The following is a 21,593-nucleotide window of genomic DNA, read 5'->3' as shown; positions in this document are numbered from 1 at the left end:
AATCCTATATGCGTTTTTTCTTTTCTTAAACTTTTTCTTAAAGAGCCAGAATTTCCTAACTAATTTTTGCGAATTTTTTTTTCATGTCCGCTGAATTAATGCGAGGCTCAAATTTTCCAGGTTCCAACACTTGCCACTTGAGCCCGTTGCAGCCTGCAGTTGATGGAGGTCACTGCGTGTGTGTCATTTCTCCGAGAAAGTTTGAGGTCAGCGAGGGCATGGTTGTCTTGGAGTCTAATGTCAGTATTTCAATGTTTTAGATATTTCTCCGGGTTTTTTCTCCTTTGTTGTACTTTGATGTCTTAATTAAGTGTGTAAATGCACAAAGTTAAATATACTCTATTATTTTATTCCATCATTACCTTATGGATTTAAAATTAAAAAATCGTGAAGTAAATCTGCATTGTCAAGAAATAAAATGTGCTATTGCCTTTGAATTTCTGGGGTTTTTTTTAATGGGTTCTAGGGAATTTTCAAAATCGATATTCCACGTGAGAACAAAAAGTCATCGCGTCACTCCTGACCTCTCAAGCTTGATGTCCGTCACACTTCCAGAATCAAACTGTTGCAGGCGTCCAGCTACTGCGCGCGCGCCGCGTGGATTCAAAGCGCGTAGCAACAGGGAAGCCAGAATGACACAGATTCTTTCACTGGTGCTGACATTCCACGAGACCGAAACGGGCAGCTGCGGAACTGAACACGCACGCAGACACACGCACGCACGCGCGCGCACACACACAACCTGACTCTGCCTCTACCTTGCGTCTTCACATCAGCTGCTTGCTGCTGCTGGTGGTGGTGGGTGGCAGAGGTTACAGGTTACAACCGCGGCAACAACAACAACAAAAACAACGACAACAACTGCAGCAACCTGTGATCAGCAGCAGCAGCAGCAGCAGCAGCAGGCTGTGGAGGCTTTTGGCAAAAGGTAAGCTGTCGTTTCACACGCAACCATATGGCACTCGTCTCTTGACAGCCTGATGGCAATGAGCTTTGTCCCTCGGCGATGACGGCTGCGTTTGACGGGCGATTAGCCACAGGACGTTGCGTGCGCTACATGTGTCGTGGATGGTAATGTTTCCAGATTAAAGCAAGGATAAGAGACAGATATGAAAAACAAAGCAAACAAAAAACAACAAAAAAACAACAAATGATTAACTATTCTCTCACAAGTTTTCCGATCGCGAGCCTGGGTTATTTAAAACAATAAAATATTTAAAAATTCATTTTGCTTCCATACTTCTGTGTGTGTACTTTTTTCTTGTGGGCAAGAATTCACACTTAGGTTCAAGAGTAACCAGTGACAGGCAAACATAATGAAATATTTTGTTACTAATGTTCTCCCATGGTCCACGTTTTAAGGTGTTCTGATCCGTTACCAGCCGTAGAATTTTTTTTTAATCGTTACTGATTTTTGTTATCATGTTTATATAAAATTGTTCTCTATAATCGTATTTGTTGGGGAACTGTACTAAGCACTGAATCAAAAACTACAACTTAGATGAAGACTGTACTTTAGTTAGCTCAGTAAACAAATTACTGATTCGTAAAATATACGATTTAAGCATTCCTACTTTGACAAGTTTAAAAAGAAAGGCTGACTATCTTATATGGACATGGTTATAAATACAATATACAAAATACCACAACTATTGATCTACGATATGAAATAATACATTCAACCAGGTGTTTATTTTATCTATCCACCTTACATGCGTGTCTTGTGCACATTTTCAAGCTGTGAAAGGATGAATATGCTATTTATAGTACGAGTATATCATTTCTTCCCGACACCGCTGGTTCCTGGTGGAAAGGAAGAAAATTTGTAATGTCGTCATCAGGTAAACAGCGCCGAGTTTTATGTTTACCTGCTTCTGCAGTGATGCAGTGTTTTGAAGTTTTTGTTTGAGCCGCCCTTGGTTTTGAAAGCTGTAGGCAGTCAGCGCGCGGTGTGGTCAAGAGGAGTAGATCAAAGAAAGAGAAGAGGCGAGGCCCTTTGAAGTGAATGATGAAATAAAAACTCGGGCTTGCCAGCTGCTACTCCACTCGGTAACTCGTTACCAAGGTCTCCGTCTTTTTCTCTCTTCGGCATAGCTGGAGGGTAGGGGGGACTTTAATCGCGACAGTCGAAATTTGCTGTGAATGACGTTGGAAGCTGTTGTCCACGTCGTATTTTTTTTTTTTTATTTGTAACCAATGGTAACATCTTAAAACGAGAAAACCGAGCATATTATGAAGAAACAGACGCGAGAATTGGACAAATAGTGTTAACCCCCCAACACACACACACCCACACACGTTGCTACACTCTGCTTCCTTTATAAGGTGGGTTGGCAAAATTATTTGTTTATGCCAACCCTTGATTATTCTTATGACAACCATTATTGTCCACTGGCAATCATCCTGGTACCTGTCAGGTCAGATTTTTCTCAACTTTTTCTTATATTTATGTTCTGATCAAAAAGACGATACTATCTACGATACATTTCACTGAGTATCATTATGTCCTGTTATGTTAGTAAATAAATAACCGATGTGGTCTGTGTAAAACCATTGCAGTCAGTTTGAAATACAGTGCATGACAGAAAATGTACAACTTTATTAACTGTCTGCAAATATCTCGTACTCTTCCAGAAAACTTCAGCATTCATTGACTCGTCTTTCAGTTCTTCGATTGCTAGACTGGTTTTTTCCCCACCGTTACCCGATTTCATTCTGTGTTTGTGAGGGGATCAATGTTTCAAAGTTTGTCGGTCAGTCCATTTTATTTATTTTATTTTCTGGCTGCCTGGCTGATTACCGAATGCCCTTTACAGATTTTTGTATTTCTCTCTTTTTTCAAAACGTCTGAATGTCAGAAGCCTTGGCAAACTGCAGAACGGCGAGACAACAAAAAGCCACAAAACTCCAGAGACAGACTCGCCACAACCACGAGTCTGAGAGTCATGCTGCTGCTCTCTCAGCCCTGTTGAGAGAAAAATCACACATAATAGTGCACCCCGGAGTGATCCTTCTAGCGACTGTCACGCTGGTGTAACGCCTTCAAGGTAATGCTGTTGACTACCTATAGCCATTTTTTCTACACTTGTTAGTGGTTTGCGAAGGACCTGCAACCCCTTCATAAAACTTGCTAATCCATATGCAGAGATGTGCAGGAAAATGCGCGCGCATACACACATACACACATGCACACTATTCTAAACAAGTTAAATACCCAAACGCAAGCAAGCAAGCGCGCACACACAGAGATTTCAAGAAACCGCTTTCCTCTAACAGTTTTTACCAAAATATCTTTGTGGCACTTCAAAATCTCCGTCAGTCCACATAAGCACGGCAATTAAGCGCTGTACCCTTTACAGCCAAGACCTGCCTTCGGGTGTCTCCCAGACTGATCCACCCAAACTGCGAAGGGACGCACTTTCAGAATATTAAGTACAACGATAAGTTTTTTGCAAAAAAAAAAAAATCATAAAATGCAGGAACCAGGCGACACGGGAGATACGCTGTGAGCCAGCAGATCCGTTGACAAACCCTCAGGCAGCGATGCAGTTGCCGTGCTGACATTTCCCTCCACTCGCACACACACTGAAGGATGTCAATGCCAGCGCAGCACCAACTTTCTCTATGACCACCAGAGACTTTGAAAATTGCTGTCTGCTTTCCTAGAGTCTAATTAAGTTAATGCATTTTCATATACGGGCGCGTCTTGCGAGAAGTGTACTTGAGCAACAGAAAGCTTTAGTGGAAGACAGACTGCTGCAGAAATATCACTTCAATCGATATTTTGTCAAAGACATTATTTTCTGTCCTCAGGTTTTGTTGCATTTCTCGTCACGTGAAGGAGGAAGGCAGCTTCTGTGGTCCATTCAGCACGAAACCTCTAGGACACATGTCGCCTTGACCTCCGATTGCAAGGTGCACGCTCGGGAAATCTTGCGAGGAACATCGCCGCACGCCATGAAGATCTGCAAGACAGAGAATGGCGACCCACAGGCCACCGCGGTCTTGGACTGCATTCAAGGAAGTAAGTAAAAGACTTGGGAACTGTTGTAAGATGTCTTTTGTTACGTGAGATCTGTTTTCTCTCTTCGTTTTCTGTCTCACGAGACAACTGAAAACATGCAAAAGAGCTTCTCTATGTCCCGTCAAAGTCTATTCTTGTCTCTTTCTCTCACTTCCTCCTCACTGTTTGTCACTCCTGTTTTATCGCGTTTCTTAGGATAAATGAGATAGTTCGGCATTGATCGTAATCATCCACAGAAGGAATTAGTCAGCTACAGACCAAAACCACCCCTCACCTTTCCACAAAAAAAAAACTTTTCAAAACTACGCGCTCACTGATAAGAGGTTTTTTTTTTAAATCAAAGATTCAGTAGCAATTGAAAGACAAAGGGTTAAGCACACAGAAGGTCCAAAGCACTTGCCACCAAGACTACGCCCTACAAAAGATGGCAGACATCGACACCGATGCCAGTCTGAATCGTTCTACTGAAATAAAGTAATAGCATGTAGCGTGGAAACACTTTCCATACGAGTTCACGATGGTCAAGAGACGATGTCTGTTAACAGATATACTCGAGGACTGGGTGGTGGGTAAGACGGGGAGGTAAATATAATAACATGTTATCAGCTTCTTGAAAGAAAGAGCAAATAAAGGCACCACGCAAGTGGAGAGAATCACGTGGTACTTGGCCACAGCACCAGAGTAGCTTCGTTCCCTGCCAGCAAATGTCACCTGAAGACACACCAGACTCCCCAGTGGGACATCATTCAAGGAAGTCAGCATGCCTTGCGGTGTCAGAGACATCTAAGAGGGCGCACTAGGTGCATATGCTAAGAGGGCTGGGGATTTCTGCAGGCAAACATTACCGCGATCTTAATGTAACAACTGACATTAGGATTTCTACAGGCCAATATTACAGCCAACTGAGTTTAGCGAAAAAGTACAGATTGCTACCGACAAACACCGCAGTGATCTGGGTGTACCGAAGTACAATTGAGGATTTCTCCAGGCAGACATTATGTCGAAATGAATGTAACACCTGCAGGAGTCGAGGATTACTGCAGCATTACATTGCAGCGGTCTTGTCAGAAACCATCCTTTACCCTTTTATTCACCCATCCACCAAACGACGGTTATCAAGTGTCTGCGTCTCAAGCTTCTCCTGTTGTCTGGCTGGTGTCGACCAAGTATAAGAATCATACCTACAGATATTTTTCAAAATGCATATACTTTTGATATATTTGCCGTTAACGAGAACTGCAAGTGCCGTAGAAAGTGCTGGCTCAGAATTTCAGCCAGTATCCAGTCTTGCAGTAGCTTTGCTCCGCTACCGACTTCTACTCATGTTGAAAGAAAATAAAAATTTAATCAATTAATAAAAGCAATCAGTCAGCTACAGTAGCTCTGTTAGGGCTGTCGGCACAAACAATAACACATTAAAGTTAAAAGAATTAAGTAGAAATCTCATCGGATGTTGATTAATTCTGTATCATATTTCAATACTTACGAAAGATAAACGAAAATCGGGTAGTTTTTCTAAAGACGCTGCTGCGGACAAAAGTGCTAATGTAACAGCATCATTATCGTCCAATCATAATTCTTTGCGAAAGGCATGCGACCATTACACTTGCGAGCAAGATATTAGCAGCCTGCAGCCTGCAAGGCAGCAACACTTCCGGTTGAGCATCCTGCAGCCATTTAAAAATGTCTTCTGCATCTGAAGCCTGATGCAGCGTTCCCAGCCATGTGTAGGCATTCTACTTTCCTACGGTCGTCTGCTATGCTGTGAACGGGTGGAGGCACGATTCCTCGTGAGACTACGAATCCACAATGGATTCCACAGTGTTTTTTGCCCGATCTCATACGAAATAGTAGTCACTCAGCAAAAAACGACTCTTCTCCTTTTGCAGGAAAAGACACAAGAAGGGAAAAAAACCTATAAAAAAACTTCTAATTCTGCCGCACCCGTAATTGCAAGACCAGACATGAAAAACAATCGATTTAACCCTCTCTAATGAGACAGCCCTGGGGATAAAAATTCAGTCATAGTCAAGTTCTCTCTCCCTTCTCCCTGCCGTTCCCTCCTGTGTTATCACTATCTCCAGTTTATAAACTGTTTATGACAAGGAATACCGATCGCTTTTCTTCTTTCTTTCTCTAATGATCTCCGATGGTGGGGAGTTTGTATTTGTTTCGAGGTTTTGTTTGCGGCGGTGAGATGGTGGGTTTCTTGTTTTAGTGTTTGGACTTTTTTGTTTTAATTGTTTGTTTGTTTGTTTGTTTGTTTGTTTGTTTGTTTGTTTGTTTGTTTGTTTGTTGTCGATAGGTAATAGTTACGTCTTCTTAAAATAAAAGCATTTTAGAAAGGCTGATGAACATATTTTCATGTTTCATTTTATTATACGGAGAGGGTGGTTATAAAGACAGAATGTGCTTCTTTAATTGTCACGTGACGGATAAACATTTAGCAAGTGATCAGCAAAACAGTAATAAAACATTAAGAAGACACATGGAAAATAACTAATTTCTGCTTTTGAAATATCTCCATCTTCTTATGTTCTTCTCGTCTTACCTTTGTCTCCACAAGTTCAAATAATGAAGTAATATTAGTCAGTTAAGAGAGTAAATCGTGTGTGAGTCTGGCAGACACTCCAGTTTGTTCTTTATGACTCTTTTTTAACGACCACGACCGTTGTCGTTTAAATCTGGAAGCAACTTCTATCTGAATGTCAACAAAATCATAAAGATCTGTAACGAGGCTAGCTAAGCACTTTTTCCATTTATTCCCATCGATTTCCCCATCACAATACTGGCGTCTCCCACACTGAGTTCATTTAACTCAAATGAGATTGTTCATTTCTGGTGAAGAATAAAACTGGAAAGGGACATTTCTCCTTCTCGTGAACATAATCGGAAAGCGACATTCCTCCGAAGACTATAACCTAAAAGGTAATATTCTGCTGAAAGATATAACTGAAATGTGGCATTTCTCTTTCTTCTGAAGAAGATGACTTTAAAATGTCATTTCTCTTCCTGCTTAAGTCTACTTCGCAGCAAGGACGAAGTCGTATTTAACCGGTTAAAAAATGACTAAGGCATGGCCTCCATTTTAGGTCAATTTTACTTTTTCCCATAATACGGGAAAGACAAGGGAAAAGACAACACAGAGTCCTACAAAATCTAATCCATAAAGCTTTGTTTCATTTTACTTTTATTTAATGTTTGACCAGGCTCAGAAAATAAATGTGTGTCTGTGTAATCTGTGTTATTTAAAATAAAAATATTTACCTAACCCTACCTTTACAAATCATGAAATTAAAAGTTGCTTTAAAAATAAATAAAATAAAATCCCTCTTTTTTAAAACTTCAGCCAAAACATCCTCAGTATGCTGGTAAATACCTATTTTTTGAAATGAAACTTCAAGGTTGGCAGCATTCCGGACCTGCTATGAAGTGTTTAGGTTCACTTCCAGGTTCATTCTATCACTTTCATGTAAGCAGTGGTTAAGTTGCCTATGAGAATTCAATATTTTTTCTCAATTAATAAGCTAAGCTCAGTAGAAAATACTTTTTCCCAAAAGAAGAGTAACCTTCGTCCATTTTCGAAAGCCTACAGTCATAACTGCTCAGAGTGAAAAGACCAGGAATGTCATGTTGGAAAGCGATTAGTTAAGCTTATGTGTTCAGACGAAGGGCTGAAAAAGTTAATTAAGCGTAACTATCTTCCTAATTAACTTCTTTCTGCCCACAGGTGAGAATTTTGATGTTTGGAAGTTTGCATCTCGCAAACTAACGGAGGAATAAACGCTTAGTTTGGGTTATTTGCTATAGCTTCTATAATTTGAAAAAAGCTGTCAGACTGGTCTTTAAATTGAACATTTTTTAAATTAAAGAACTGTATATGCTTGTATATGCTCTAATATTATCACTGGCATAGCTTCTTTCATGTTTGGCCTCACTCTACACTTTATCTCTCTCCCTCCAGCATTATCAAATTACTAACATTACTTTCATTACTGAATGATGCAGGATGTCTAGACAGATCTTACAACTAACTCTTTGGGGACAGGGATGTGCTATTGTTGAGATATGTTAGTGACAATAATGAACTTCAATGTGAGTCTCGCAGAGACTCTGCCCCATCCTAAAATTCCTGAGACTCTGACAGTGCAGGGTATAGTTGTTCATTGTCACTAAGAGCGAGGGCCTGTCGCCGTCTTTAACTGTCCTGGAGACATCCGCTGGCGTCACTGACTGGTGCGTGACCCTGGGTTCATCCTCTGCTGCTGGCAAATATTCGGTGCCAGATACGACCTTCTTGCACTACCACGATAGCAGCGTTCGTTGTACAACCACCCGACTTGTCTGTACTTGTTATTCACTAATTAATACGCGATTTGACTCAAAGAAGACAACCACAAAACATTTTGGGAGGGAGAACAGCAACAATTAAACTCCAAACATAATCTCTAATTGATGAATGAGCAGTACACCAGCATCTGTTGTCCTCACACAAGCTCTCTTCCCTGAAAGAGAAATCATTACTTTTTGTAGATGATGCGCAAGGCACTCCTGTTGAAGATTAGAAATTTTCTCACCGTGATTGATGCCCCCTCGAGCTACTGCCTCTCGGACCAAGGAAAGGGCTGTCTCGTGACAGATGGAAGACACTTTGCTAGATGCGAAAGGAAAGACCTTAACTCTCCTTTGTTGCCTAGCAGCAAGCTTTTTTTTTAAGCCTGCTGCTCGAATCCTGCAGATGTTAAGTCCGTACACAGGAAACTGGTATTTCATGTGACGAGTATATAAAGCAAGGTAAACCTTGCAAGGAGTGTTGTAGCTTCATATCAGAAGTGTCCTCAGTACAAAACTCTTCCAGTAGTAGGTCAGCTGAAAATAAACTTTTATTGAGTTACTAGAAGAGCTTTAAGACCTGTAATGTCCATTTGAGTTTCATTTTGATGTCATGGGGGAAATATAATACTTCTACTATGCAGGCGCAGTCATTCTGCCTTTGCTAATGTGTCGTAGAGTGTTAAAGGGTTTTAGCCACTCGCGAAAAAGCAATTTATTTCCTGCACTTCGCCGTATATTCACATACATACGTGGAAATATGAGAGCTGTAACATGTGTTACAAGTGAGGATGAATCGATCCCTGATCATCAGTTCAGCTTTGCAGTCCAAGTTGCTGAAAAATAAACGAAAGCATTGCGATTCTGGGACTGGGCCCTGACGAACAATGAGTGAGAGAGAGAGGAAGTGCCCGAACTGCGTGCCACGAAATGGGCGAACGGAAGAGTAGAAAGGACGAAAATAAACATGATCAGTTCAGTTAGCCGCTGCCTGATCGATTCCACTTGGAATGCGAGGCATGGGGAGCGGATCAACTGATACTCGCCAGCTTATGACGTCAGCGTGGTCATTCAAGAAGGCGGTATGCTAATTGCACCATTGAACTCTTTGTTGTCTCGGGAGGCGCAAGTACCACTGCGCGCCTGGTGGCTTTGTGTGTGCGTGTGTGCTCGCGCGTGCGCTCGGATGATGATGATGATGATGATGATGATGATGATGATGATGATGATGATGATGAAAATTGATGATGATGATGATGAAGATGAGCACATGATAAAAGTAATTGCTCTGAGCGCTAACACTCAAATAATGATAATAGTAGTATACAAGATGAGGTTAAACAAAATAACCACGTTCAAGACTAACATAGTACTCAACAGAATAAATGTGGAGAAGATACCAATCTACAGACAGTCAAAGAAAGACTGTCAGATATCTGAGTCGGACTGCACTGATTAGAAAAAAAAAAAAAGTAAGTCAAGAGGTATTTGTCCAAAAAATAAGTTCTGAAGCTAGCAAGAGCATGTCAAAAGTATCATGAACTTTGTTGCATATGGGAGATAGAAGAGGGCAAACGCGCCCTGTAATCAGCTTCTGTGTGTGCGGTTTTGTTTTTGTTTTGTTTTTTTTGTTTTGTTGTTTTGGGGGGTTGTATACATTACAGTATTTCTATCTATAAATGCTTGAGTCGGATACCTTCGAGGCACCACATCCCAGTATATTCTTCACCTTCACAGCTAACCTTCCCCAATCGACTATTATTGTTCTTTTCTACTTTCGCCTTCGACGATCACACCAACTCAAAGTGTTTAGTGCTAAACAAACTGCACTGAAGATGTCTCATTGTAATCATCATCGTCATCATTACCCAAAAGTCTAAACAGGGTCATGTCGATACGACAGTTCCAGTCTTCCTGAAAAAAATGATTATAGGCAACGGATTTTAAAAAGAGTTATATTCTAAATTTAAGGCCCTTGGGCTTTTTTTTTCTTGGCATGTGTGAGCAAGGCTTAACATTGTTATAACGTAGGCGAGGACTTGCGAAACCCAAAGGTCAAAGTAGATCACGTGGTTCGGTGGGAAGGCTAAAATGGCAAACAAAACTTCCATAAAAGATCAGATCCATGAAATCCTTTATCCGGGGGAAACGAAAAACCTCGGTCATTGCCGATGAAAAAAAAAACTACTGTTTCGATCCGCCAACGCGAATGTAAAAGAAAAAAAACGAACTTGAAAACTGCTTGCATCGAGAAAAATAATCATTGGCGCCAGTGGCAAATTTCTTAGTACTAGTGTGTTTTCTCTGTCCGTTCGTCTGCCTTTTCTCTCTATATATATATCCTTTTCGTCTACATTTTTTATCCTATCCATCTTTCCATCTTTTTTTATCTCAATTTCTTTCTTTTTCAAATCTTCTCTATATATGCATACATTTCATGTCTCATTGTTTCTCTCTCATCTCTTTGTGTATCTCTCAGTCTCCCTCACTGTCCATCTATGTATTTTCTCCCTATCCATGTATCTCCTTTTCACCTTCTTTATTTGCTTCTGTTACCCATCTCTTCCTCTCCCGCATTCTCTCCACATTCTCTCTCATTTTCCTTTTCTCTCTTCCTCTCTGTGTGTGTGAGACTCGCTGTCTCAGTAATAGCTTCTGTGTACGCCCACGGCCGGCCTGTTCAACGCGGAAAATGGCGAAGCAGGTACAATTAGCAGCTGCCTGCAGCCGGAGACCGTAAATGCGATCCTTGCATCTACTATTAGCATGCTGGCTTCACATTTCCCACGAGATATCCGCTGTCGGAGACATTGTTCCAACTTTCTATCATGACAGCGTGCTTCGATTCTAGGAGAGACCTAAACTGTGTCAAGAGACTTCGCCCCACGCATTTTGTCTCTCCAACCAATTCCCTCTTTCCTTCTTACTTTCTTCCTCTCTGAGAGGTGAGCTGTTTCACCAACTGAAGCCCGTCGGAGTATTTGGAATTTTACCCTAACTTTACTTTCGTTATCGATTGTGGCAAAAAGAAGAATTGTAAGCTTTCAACGCAGCAATTAATGCTGTAGTATAACACAAATCCTAAAATACTTTAATCGACAGTTAAAAGCTCTTCACATCTAATCAAGGTATAAATTGTTCATTACTGCAAAACATGAATGACCATGACCACTTGGTATTAGTCATTGGTAACAGGCCGTTCAGTGGCTGGGATAGTCCGTTCCTTTCATCTATTTTTATCACTAAAAATGGAAATGTTTTTACTTTTCCCAATTTTCCGTAGATAGGCGAGTATTTCGCCCGGAATAAAAACTCTACCGCTGTTTCAGGTGCTAGTCGGTGCGCTGCCGACAAAAAACAAAAACTCGCATCGCGTTGACACCGTCGGCTGCGGTGCGTCCCTGGTGTCTCCAGGCAGCAGCACGGCGTTACCCTCTCGCGTCCCTCCGCGTAGCACCGGCCAGCCTGGTCCCCCGTTGCTTTCTTCGAACACGCTGCTAACTGGACCCAAGCCCGATGCCAGTCCAGTAGCCTGGCAGGGTACTAACAGCTCTCCACATGTTGATATTTTCCCTGCATCAGCAGAACTTCACCAGGCCCTAGGCTGTGCGGCCCACCCCCACATGAGGCCCAGGAAATCGTGCGAGCCCTCACCTGTCCATATTCTCACGTGCTTGTGTATCGACACGATCCCCATCCCCCTCTTTACTCTGACGAGATATTCTGCTCGGGGCTGGGGATGTCGAGAGAAACCCTGGGCCTCCCAAAAAAATTAATCTCAGGCAGTGGAAACTCGCCGCATCCGGAGTGACACGCAGGGACAGTATTGATAGAAATGTCGGTCATCGCCCGTCGTCTGTACATGATGTATTGCAAGTCCTAAAAGCAATGAATTCCAAATTTGACGGGAGGAAAGATTATTTTTGTGAGATCAAGAAAGTTAGACAGAATAATTGTGCAGGTCAGGGAACAGTTTCAAAACAGGAGGCCATTTTTATTCCCATACCGCTGGGAAGCAATGGAACGCAAGGAATGGCGCAGTCACTAATCATACCCCTAATCAAACAGCAAACTGCCAGAACTGCAGAACCTTATCAGCCACCCAAGTCCTGATAAAGGTTACACAGAACCGTATCATAACCACCGCAAAAGAGCTGCTAGCAGAGGAACAGGCTGGCTTCAGACCAAGTAAAAGCACAGTTGAGCAGATCTTCAAATGTCGCATCCTTCTAGAAAAACATCTTCAGCATCAGCGGAACCTCTACCACAACTTCATTGACTTTAAAAAGGCATTTGACAGTCTGGCACGAGGGGCTATGGCACGTGCTGCGAAAATTCAAAATCGAAGCCTCGTTCAAGCCATTGAAGCGTTACATAATAGCTCAACCAGTCCAGTACTGCTGAACAACCAAATAAAAAGTTTAAAAGAATCATTGAATCAGCTAGATTATGGGTTCATTTATCATATTCATTTGAAACTGGAATGCCAGTTGGTAGTTAACACACTATGTAAATATGTTTTTATGGGAGTTAAGTTCTTTTGTTCCTGCTGAGACCATGTAAATTCTACTCTTCTTTATTTGTTCGCTTGTAGGTATGAAAAAGACCTGTAATGTACTCTACAATTACTAAACAAGATGTGACAAAACTTATTTCAGTGACATTTGACAAAACAGATTTGTAGAACTACTGCGCTGTTGTTGCGCAATCATACCATGGCTTCTTCCTGGTATTTGCAGAAGACTTGGGGTTTTGAATCACAGTCATAGATGATAGAAGAACATTTTTTTCTGTCGCTAAATTTACTCAGTTATCCGCTATATTTCCAGGTCCCTGAGTTCAAACAGCTTTTGTTTGCTGACTAGTTGTTTTGTGTCTTGCGTTACTTTTCTTTGTCGTTTCTTTTTATTTTTATCTCTGTCTTTCTTTCTTTAAGAGACATTGCCTGGAGAGAAGCAAACAAGTGCTTCAACTCATATTGATTTTTTTCGTTGTTGAGTAACAAATTATTATTAAGAGCTCCATTTGTATTAATGATCCCATGATTCATACCTCTCTGAAAAAGTGCAAGAGGTAAGCATATAGGACGCTACTTTCGATGTGCATTATTGTCTGTTAATCAGGACAACGAGTGTTATCAGCGCGGATAAAAATTTACCCAGTGATGTATACATTGATTAGTCCGAGAGAGATGCATGCATTTTTTACCCAGGATTGAACCCGACTGTTATGCATACCTTGGGTATGACAGGACACAGTCTAGAGTCTACAAGCCCTGAACACAGAACAAAACCTAATTAGTGAAAGGCAGAAGGGAATGGAACAAAAAATACAAATTAGAGTGCAGCTAACCTTGGCTAGGTTCCCCCTCCCCACCCCGGTCTAACTGAACACGAGAAAGGAAGGTGATGAGGGGAGAGGATGCTGGCATGTGGATTAAAATGAAAAGTGGAAAGACCTGTCAGAGGGAGACAGGAGGCCTCGCTGCGATGGCGTCAGAGGCTGAAACAGGGGTGGCTCGCGAGCACGCGATGTTCACGCGCTGAAATGTCCGCGACAGCTTACAACCAGTAACGCTAGCAAGGAAAAGGGGAAAAAAAAAAAGGAAACGATGATGATGATGACGCCTCAGTCCCCAACCCAACCACCCTTAACCTTCGCCCCCGCTCGCCCTCCGAACCCACCCTCGCAAAATCAAGCCTGATTTTCTTTAGGGCTAACCCACACGGTCGCCAGCTTGCCCAGACCAGGCAAGGGATTCACACGGTGTGTGTGGTTGTGTGTGTGTGCGCGTGCACGTTGCTCCATTGGTTAGCCGGGTCAGTTTGCGACAAGACTAAATCTTCACAGATGGCGTAATCAAGGAACCTTCGTCCCCGTCCACATCCCCAAGCAGCTTTTAATTTTTTTCTTTCTTTCTCTCTCTCTTTCTTGGGCTGCCGCGTTTTGGCAAAAGACAACTGTCCTCGTTTCTCGATTTGTCGCAGTACGCGACCGACTGGTAGATGTCGACCGAACAGCCGAATCGATCGAGCTGTTACGAGGAATGACAGTCCTGCAAGGCGAGGACTTCTCGCGTTACCAGCGCTTCGTTTTCTTCCACGCGCCTCTGATGCTGCCATTTATTTCCTACTCGGTCTGATTCAGCTGTTGCCGACAATGCTTTTCCAATCCCGGAGCTGCACAGTGTGGAAAATTGTCCCTTCGCCTCTGCCTCGTCATCGAGATTCGGGAGGACAATGCCGCAGTGAGCGTCGCTCGTTTTAAAGTGAACCTGCTGACACCGAAAGGGACTTCATCATCATTCTGAGTTTTGAGTTTAAAAAGGCCGTACATATACAGAATGTATACTAGACATTCGGCCAAGAAGGCAATGGGAGATACTAATGACAGAGGTATGTGAGTTTTGCTGTGCTTTTTGGTGCGTGGAGGGTGGGGACAGATGTGGTGTGTGTGAAAAGAAGAGGGAAAAAGAGATGGGGAGAGAGGCTACCTTACAAATGCATTAACAATAACGATGAACAATAGCACTCCAGCTGCATAGGTTGTCCGTGACAAATATTTGTAAGCAGATTCTTTGAAAATATGCACGATTGAACGAGAGCATTGTCTCTCAGCTCCAAATAACAAGAAAATAAGGCTGTCCTGCACTGATGTCAACAGTGGTCCAGACATCAGAAGACGTCTGCCGATGTTTGTTTTGATGCCTGCTGACTGTAATCGTTGGCCCGCATTTGTACAAGAGATTCGATGGCAGCTGCGCTGTGTTTACACACAGATCTTGCAGTATTATGGCGAGACAGAAGGAGGAGAGAGAGAGAATGGGAGAACCGCAAAACTGATCTTCCTCCGCTGTCATTATCATCAACAAGTGGCATGCCTTCCCACTGTCTTGGCTGGTTTCTTTGGCGGGATTTTTGATTTCACTGAAGAGTACTTCCACTACAACTAGGAGCCTCCCCTATTCTGAGCTACACCTGTAAAAAAAAAAATCTACAAGTACAAAGAACAAAGATTTCCTCCGACGATAATATTTTGTGGCTTCTTCTGAGGCGGCTGCCACTTAGTGACGAGCAAGAGGGTTTGGTGCGGTATCTATGCAGGTGTAAAATAATTCATCGATAGCTTGTTGTTGGTAAACTGTTGTACATATCAAACAGTAATTGACTCTGATTACTGATTACTAGCATTGCTCCTTACACCAATCAACATAGTAGTCAATAGTTATGATTAAAGTCAGCTGACTACTCCGCCTGCTCGCCTTCCTCTGGAGATTTATGACACTCTCCATCCTTCCTGTTTGTTCCCCGATTCCTATTAGTGTCTTCTATGTTTGTCTTTTATTGCTTGTTGTCGTAGTTGTTTTTCTTTCCGTTCTTTTTCTCTCCACGTCTGCTACTGCGCTGAGTGCATGCTCATTCGTATGCGCTACAAGAATCACAAGTTTATTGTTATTATTATTATTATTACACAGATAACTATTATCTTACTTTCACGAACCACCATATTAATGTATTTTATTCACAGAATCTGCTATTGAGTTATATCAGCATCTATTTTATCAACACATATCCAGCATTCGCTGAGTTTTGACTGTATGGACTATGTGCTTTTTACAGATGGCCTTCCTTATCTGATTATCATCGTGACACTGGTGTTGTGTTCTTTGCTGCTGGCAACCATCGCCCTAATCATCGTTATTGTCGTCATCAGGCAGAAGAAAAAAGCGTGAGTAAATTGATCGTAATAAGAAAAATTTGAGTGAGTGAGATTCAGTGGACAGGTGGTTTTGGATGGGTCAGTGAAGGGATGGTGGGAGTTTTATTAATGGGTTGTCGGGCTGGCAATTGAGAGGCAGATGAGTGGGAGGATGCAGAGGCGAAGGGAAAAGCAAGCAGCCGGGTCGATAGGCTAATAGCGAGTAAGAGACTCATTTATGTCTGACAAGTTTTAGCTTGAGACCGAAACAGTCTTTCTCTGGGAACCACAAAAATACCTTCGACCGATTTGCTTATTTGCTACCGTCTATCATTAATTGTGTTCTTCGTGCGCTCGTTGTATTTGGATTTTTTAATCCTTTCTTTCAGGTTCTCTCCTCAGAATTTATGTCCTTGGTTATCTGCTTCTCCCTCTCAGTCTCCATATTTGAACACAATGGAAATCGCCAGCTTGACTGTTGTGAATAAAGTGACTGCTGGCAATCATGCAAAAACGCAAACAGAGGCATGGCGCCGGACATTGTCCTTCAGCTTTAAAATGTCCTTTCCCTTTTCTTATGATCCTCTACTACCACAATGGCAATGTATTGTCAAACATTAGAGTTATTAATAATTTCTCACTTTTCAATATTCACCAATTCTAGATACTTTGTCATACGACCGTGTAATGTCCTTTATAGCTGTCTAATATCCGCGGTGCCGCTGGCAGTCTGGTTTCCAAACATAGACACTAATCACAAGCAAGAGTTAATTTCCTTCGCTGGTTAGTATGTCCACTAAGATGGTGATATTGAACTCTTCTCTTTTAATATCTACTATGGCTTCAGAATGTCGAGGTCCCTCTATTTCACTGCCACACTGCTTCTATAGATGGCATTTTTGTCCATATTCTTTAACGATTTATTAATGAATGCTATGCCTAGAGTGAACCATCTTGTACATTGCATAGCAATTCCTACATGCCAATACTATGAAATTCATTGAAGCTTGATGATATTTCTTTCATGTTTTCATATATGTTTCCAATATGTATATAGCCGGTGTTTTACTTATCATTTAACTATAGTGTAATCCTACTTCGCGATATCTTCAGTGGTACACATAGGTAAATGAAGAGACAGATGATGATGACACAACCTTTTAGCACTTTAAGCCTAAATACATAATTACCAGTTAACAGCTGAATATATAACTGTTTACTAATTGTTACTATCTAACCCCGTTCTCTGTATTGCGAAAATTTCAGCTTCATTACCCGATTGTTCTGAGACAAAATCAAAGCTTAGTGATATATTTACATTACAGGCAAACGAGCATATAGCAGGTTTTAAAAAATAAGCGAAAAATGCATAGGCAGCATAAAAAAATTACGAAGATCAACGAAAACACATTCTGTACCTGCAATGAAGTATTTTAAGAATGGAAGCCAATTTTTACATAACACCTGTACATCCTGTAACATTATAAGTGTTTATGCTTATTTTGTGAGTGATTTTTTTCAAATCCACGGACACAGCTATGCATTTCCGTAAAGCTGATACTTCTGATCCTTTGCCTGCATGCAGCGTGAGACACACTTTCATGATATTGTATAATTTTTGAGAAAAGACCATCGAGGGGGATGGTTTTTGTATTGGTGCCCGTATCGACCAAAGCATAATGGATTTTTTCTAAATAAATACATGTTTAATACATTCACATGGGAGCTTTCAGACATTGTCCATAATATTACTGTGTATCTAGGTTAATTTTTATGTTTTGGTCATTTATCCAGATTATTCATCTCCAGCTCTGTTGTTGTTGTTGTTGTTGTTGTTGTTGTTGTTGTTGTTGTTGTTGTTGTTGTTGTTGTTGTTGTTGTTGACAGTAACTGGTATTTTACTTAAATCCAACTTGCATCCGATATCTCTATCCTGGGAACAGGGGAGAAAAAAAATACTTTTTTTTATTTAAGTAAGGTTTTTCGAAGCTCCCTTTTCCTGAGAACTATTTTCGATAAATCTTATAACTCTAGAAAATGGCCATTTTTCCTTCTGCGTTGTCACATTATTTTGTGATCCAGAATTTTCTTGTAAACCAGACGACAGCTCAACAAATAATGGCTTTAAGCTGAAATAACGGTTCTATCAATGTGTTGTTAAAAAAAAATAGGATAGGCTGAGAATAGAGTTTCAAATGTCATGGTGTTTATAAACCAAAACCAGAGACAAATTTCGTTAGGCCGCCCACTCGCTTGCAGGGACGGTAGAAGGAGGGCTATGAACTATAAAAACTGCCCTGGACAGTGTTAGAAATTTTCGATATCCATTTTATATAAAAAAAACCGATATCTCTTCAGTTTCAACTATTACAACTGTAACAAAATTATCAGCTGAGAGTCGACACGAGTAGCTGTACACTAATCCAAACTAACATAAAGCCGGAAGCTGTAAAGGAATGCAACAGCATGACTCCACAACACTCAGAAGAATTTATTTTACGTGAGTGTTGTTAGGCGTAATTCTATAACAAAGGTTTTCTGTTGCCAACAACGGCTCCACCCAACAGAAGTGTAGCTACAGTGCAAACATGAGCACCATCACACTATTTCACAAAAGAGCTGTCCAGAGACCAAATTGCAGCAGGCAACAGCAGAGTGACTAGCCCCTGTACCAGTTGTCTGCTCCGCAAGCGTAATTGAGGCAAACTGACGGAAATGATCTGCCGGACGGTTGAGTCCTGCCCGGGGTAACAATATCCAGTCTGTCTGCCCAAAAGACAATAGAGGTCAGACAAGCACACGCCCCGCTCTCCGAGCACACGTATTCATACATTTATGCACAAAATACTTTACAGTGTTGTAATATTTTCGTTTTATTTATGTTGTGCTTTTAAAAGAGGTGATTATTAAATCATTTTTGAAGAAGTTTGAAAGAGAAATGATTTGGCCATGCCAAGACCTGGCCAAACAGAAGTGGGATGTGTATCAGGACTTGCAAAAATGATCCTGCAGAGAACCGAACTGCGAGACAGAAGAAAAACTGGGCAAACATCATTCGAGTGGACTGATATGTATCCCAGAGAATGACAGTGAACCGAGAAAAATTGTGACAGTCGGCACTCGGCAGCATTATTGAACTCTGCCGTTTAAAGCTAAATCGCGACAAGGAATTCATGATGATGATGATGATGATGATGATGATGATGATGATGATGTATTTTAAGTATTAATTTTCCGCTATAATACTGTCTCTTGCTAACTTTCCTTAAAAGTTACAAGCGTCTCATCATCAGCAGAGTTCTAACGACTTCTCTTTTATCTCTTGCTTATCCTCATGTGCAGACGTTCGGACAGTGTCCACGATGAGTCCATTGCCTACGACGAGCTAGGTAAACCCGAAACGCGTGCAATGGAGGTACAGCCAGACCTAAGGACGCTCGAACCACGTGCGGACCCACGAGCATTTATGTAAGTACAAGACCAAAGTTTGTTGCTGCCATTGACATTAGAGAGTTATGCAGTTTGCTTTATTGGTGTGTGACACATATATATATAATTTTTTTTTCGTACTGTAAAATCACTCTTAGTATAGGTTTGGATGATGGGTGGATGGATCTATGTCTTTGGTTGTATAAGTTAGTCTTGTTCATATTTAAGTATAACGTAAGCCACAGAATATCACAGGTTCTCTAAGATTAAAAAAGAAAGGAAGTATTCAGCTTGTACAGGTATATCCACCCCGTTTGTCAGATTGTCACAACGCTGTACATCAATGTCTTTTTCTAAAAGGCCCTTCGCTCCAATCCCGACTCGCAGATACACAGCACTTCCGTTTGAGTCACAGCGCCGCCTCATTCCTGTACCTGAGGAAGAAGGAAGTGCAGACGAGCGGTTGACATCACCGGAAGAAATTTTTGCCTTTCCAGTTTATGAAATGGACGTGGACACTTACGATGCCGACAGTGATTTTGCACAGTCCACGTTTCCGCCAGAGGTCGGCGAGGCAGTGAACGCCAAGCCAGACGGCAACACGTGAACAATGAACGAAGACCTTCACACCTTCGACTTCGTTGAACCGACCACACCTGAACGTGGGCTCTTCAGCGGGTGAGACAAAAAGAATCAGAAGGGCATGTAAAACTATTTGAGCTTTATCTAATTTTGGAAACACATGAAAATTCAAATCATGTGCCCCGTGCCACAATGTTATTGTGCAGACGAAACCGAGTTACACTATTTTCGTACAAAAAAAAATCACATAAAATGTGTATTAATTCCCCAAATGTTCGGAACATTCAAAATGTGTTTAACGACTTTTTTTTCCTCATTCAGCTTGTTTGCTGGTTCATTGCTATTCAAAAGTGTGTTCTTGTTGCTTCAATGTCACGATGACACTTTGTAAAAAAAAAACCAACAAACTTCTACATCTTGTAAAATCAAACACCATTCTTACTTTCATTGAAAAATTTCAGTCCATCTCATGTTAATCTAAATCTGAATATGAGCATCGAGAATAATTTCGTGCAGAAATAGTCTCATACAGCTCTGTCACTATCCGGAGTTTCCCAATGAATCCGTTAAAACAGGATGGCCACCACTTCATCTTCTCCTTCTTTGCTCTTTACACTCCTCCTGTCATTTGCTCGTAAAGTCGTTAATAAACATCAAACAAACGCCTTCAAATGAAAATAATCAGCCTCTTAACGGGCTTCTATTGTACCGAGTCATGATCAGGCAAACATTGAGTATGTCAACCTAAACATTAAATAAATATTTCTCATTGCTTGGAAACGTATTTGGCAAAAGTTATTTTGTCGCCCGAAAACTCACAATATAACCTGAAATGTAAGCAGCACGCAGCCCTTGCACCAATGCAACAAAATGGTTAATCCTTGTGCTCGGAGACTGTATCGATCTGCCCCTCTTTTTTTTTTTTCTTTTTTGTCTTCTTGGGATGTCTGCAGACCAGAGAGATGTTATGGCAAAAAAAAGCGACCTAACCTATGGACGCAATAACAGGATTTTTTTTTTGTTTGTTTGTTTTTTTTTTTTTGTTTGTTTGTTTTTGTTTTGTTTTGTTTTGTTTTTTGGCGGGGGGAGATGAAGGAAGTACAGTTCTGCCTAACTTTGAGATACCATATCCCCCTTCCCCAACTAAATTTACATGTGCTTTTATTCAGGTTCTGCCAGACAAAGTACCACTTGGAAACCGTCGCACTAGACAGCATGCCATAGTCTAACTGGTCCTCTCATTCTGCTTATCTGGATAAAAGTGCTCTGAGCGTTTCTGTCATACCCCGACCATTCCACCTAGCCCACTACTCGCAGGGTAAGCCGGTCGCCATATGATGCATGGAGCTATTTTCTGCTGCTGATAACGCAGATGTATTTCGGCGAGTCAAAGCTGCTCGCCACCCTTTTCTCAACATGTGTCAGACGTTTGGCACACCCATAGAAACGCCATCAAGACGCCAGACTTGCTTCATCAGAGAAAAGTTCCGATGTTTCCAGCCGTATCATCGGTCATTTGGAATAAATG

The 21,593-nt window shown here is 41.4% G+C and overlaps 1 protein-coding gene across 3 annotated transcripts; it reads left to right on the top strand.

Annotated features, from left to right (window-relative positions):
* Positions 1-465: 465 nt before the first annotated feature.
* Positions 466-20,472, top strand: LOC112575627. 3 transcript variants are annotated; one of them, XM_025257604.1, is made up of 6 exons: positions 466-928; positions 2,859-3,047; positions 3,814-4,024; positions 15,976-16,084; positions 19,397-19,522; positions 19,844-20,472. In XM_025257604.1, the coding sequence occupies exons 3-6, from the start codon at positions 3,958-3,960 to the stop codon at positions 20,088-20,090; spliced, it is 549 nt and encodes a 182-aa protein (XP_025113389.1). In that variant the 5' UTR covers positions 466-928; positions 2,859-3,047; positions 3,814-3,957; the 3' UTR covers positions 20,091-20,472. The 3 variants fall into 3 exon arrangements, with proteins under 3 accessions (XP_025113389.1, XP_025113386.1, XP_025113390.1); XM_025257601.1 differs by lacking the exon at positions 466-928 and having other exon boundaries at positions 2,846-3,047; XM_025257605.1 differs by lacking the exons at positions 466-928; positions 2,859-3,047; positions 3,814-4,024 and adding an exon at positions 13,556-14,751.
* The last annotated feature ends 1,121 nt before the right edge of the window (positions 20,473-21,593 follow it).

The sequence above is a fragment of the Pomacea canaliculata genome, linkage group LG11 (assembly GCF_003073045.1).
Source record: "Pomacea canaliculata isolate SZHN2017 linkage group LG11, ASM307304v1, whole genome shotgun sequence".
Classification (NCBI taxonomy): Eukaryota; Metazoa; Mollusca; class Gastropoda; order Architaenioglossa; family Ampullariidae; genus Pomacea; species Pomacea canaliculata.
This window is presented reverse-complemented; position numbering and strand designations above follow the sequence as displayed.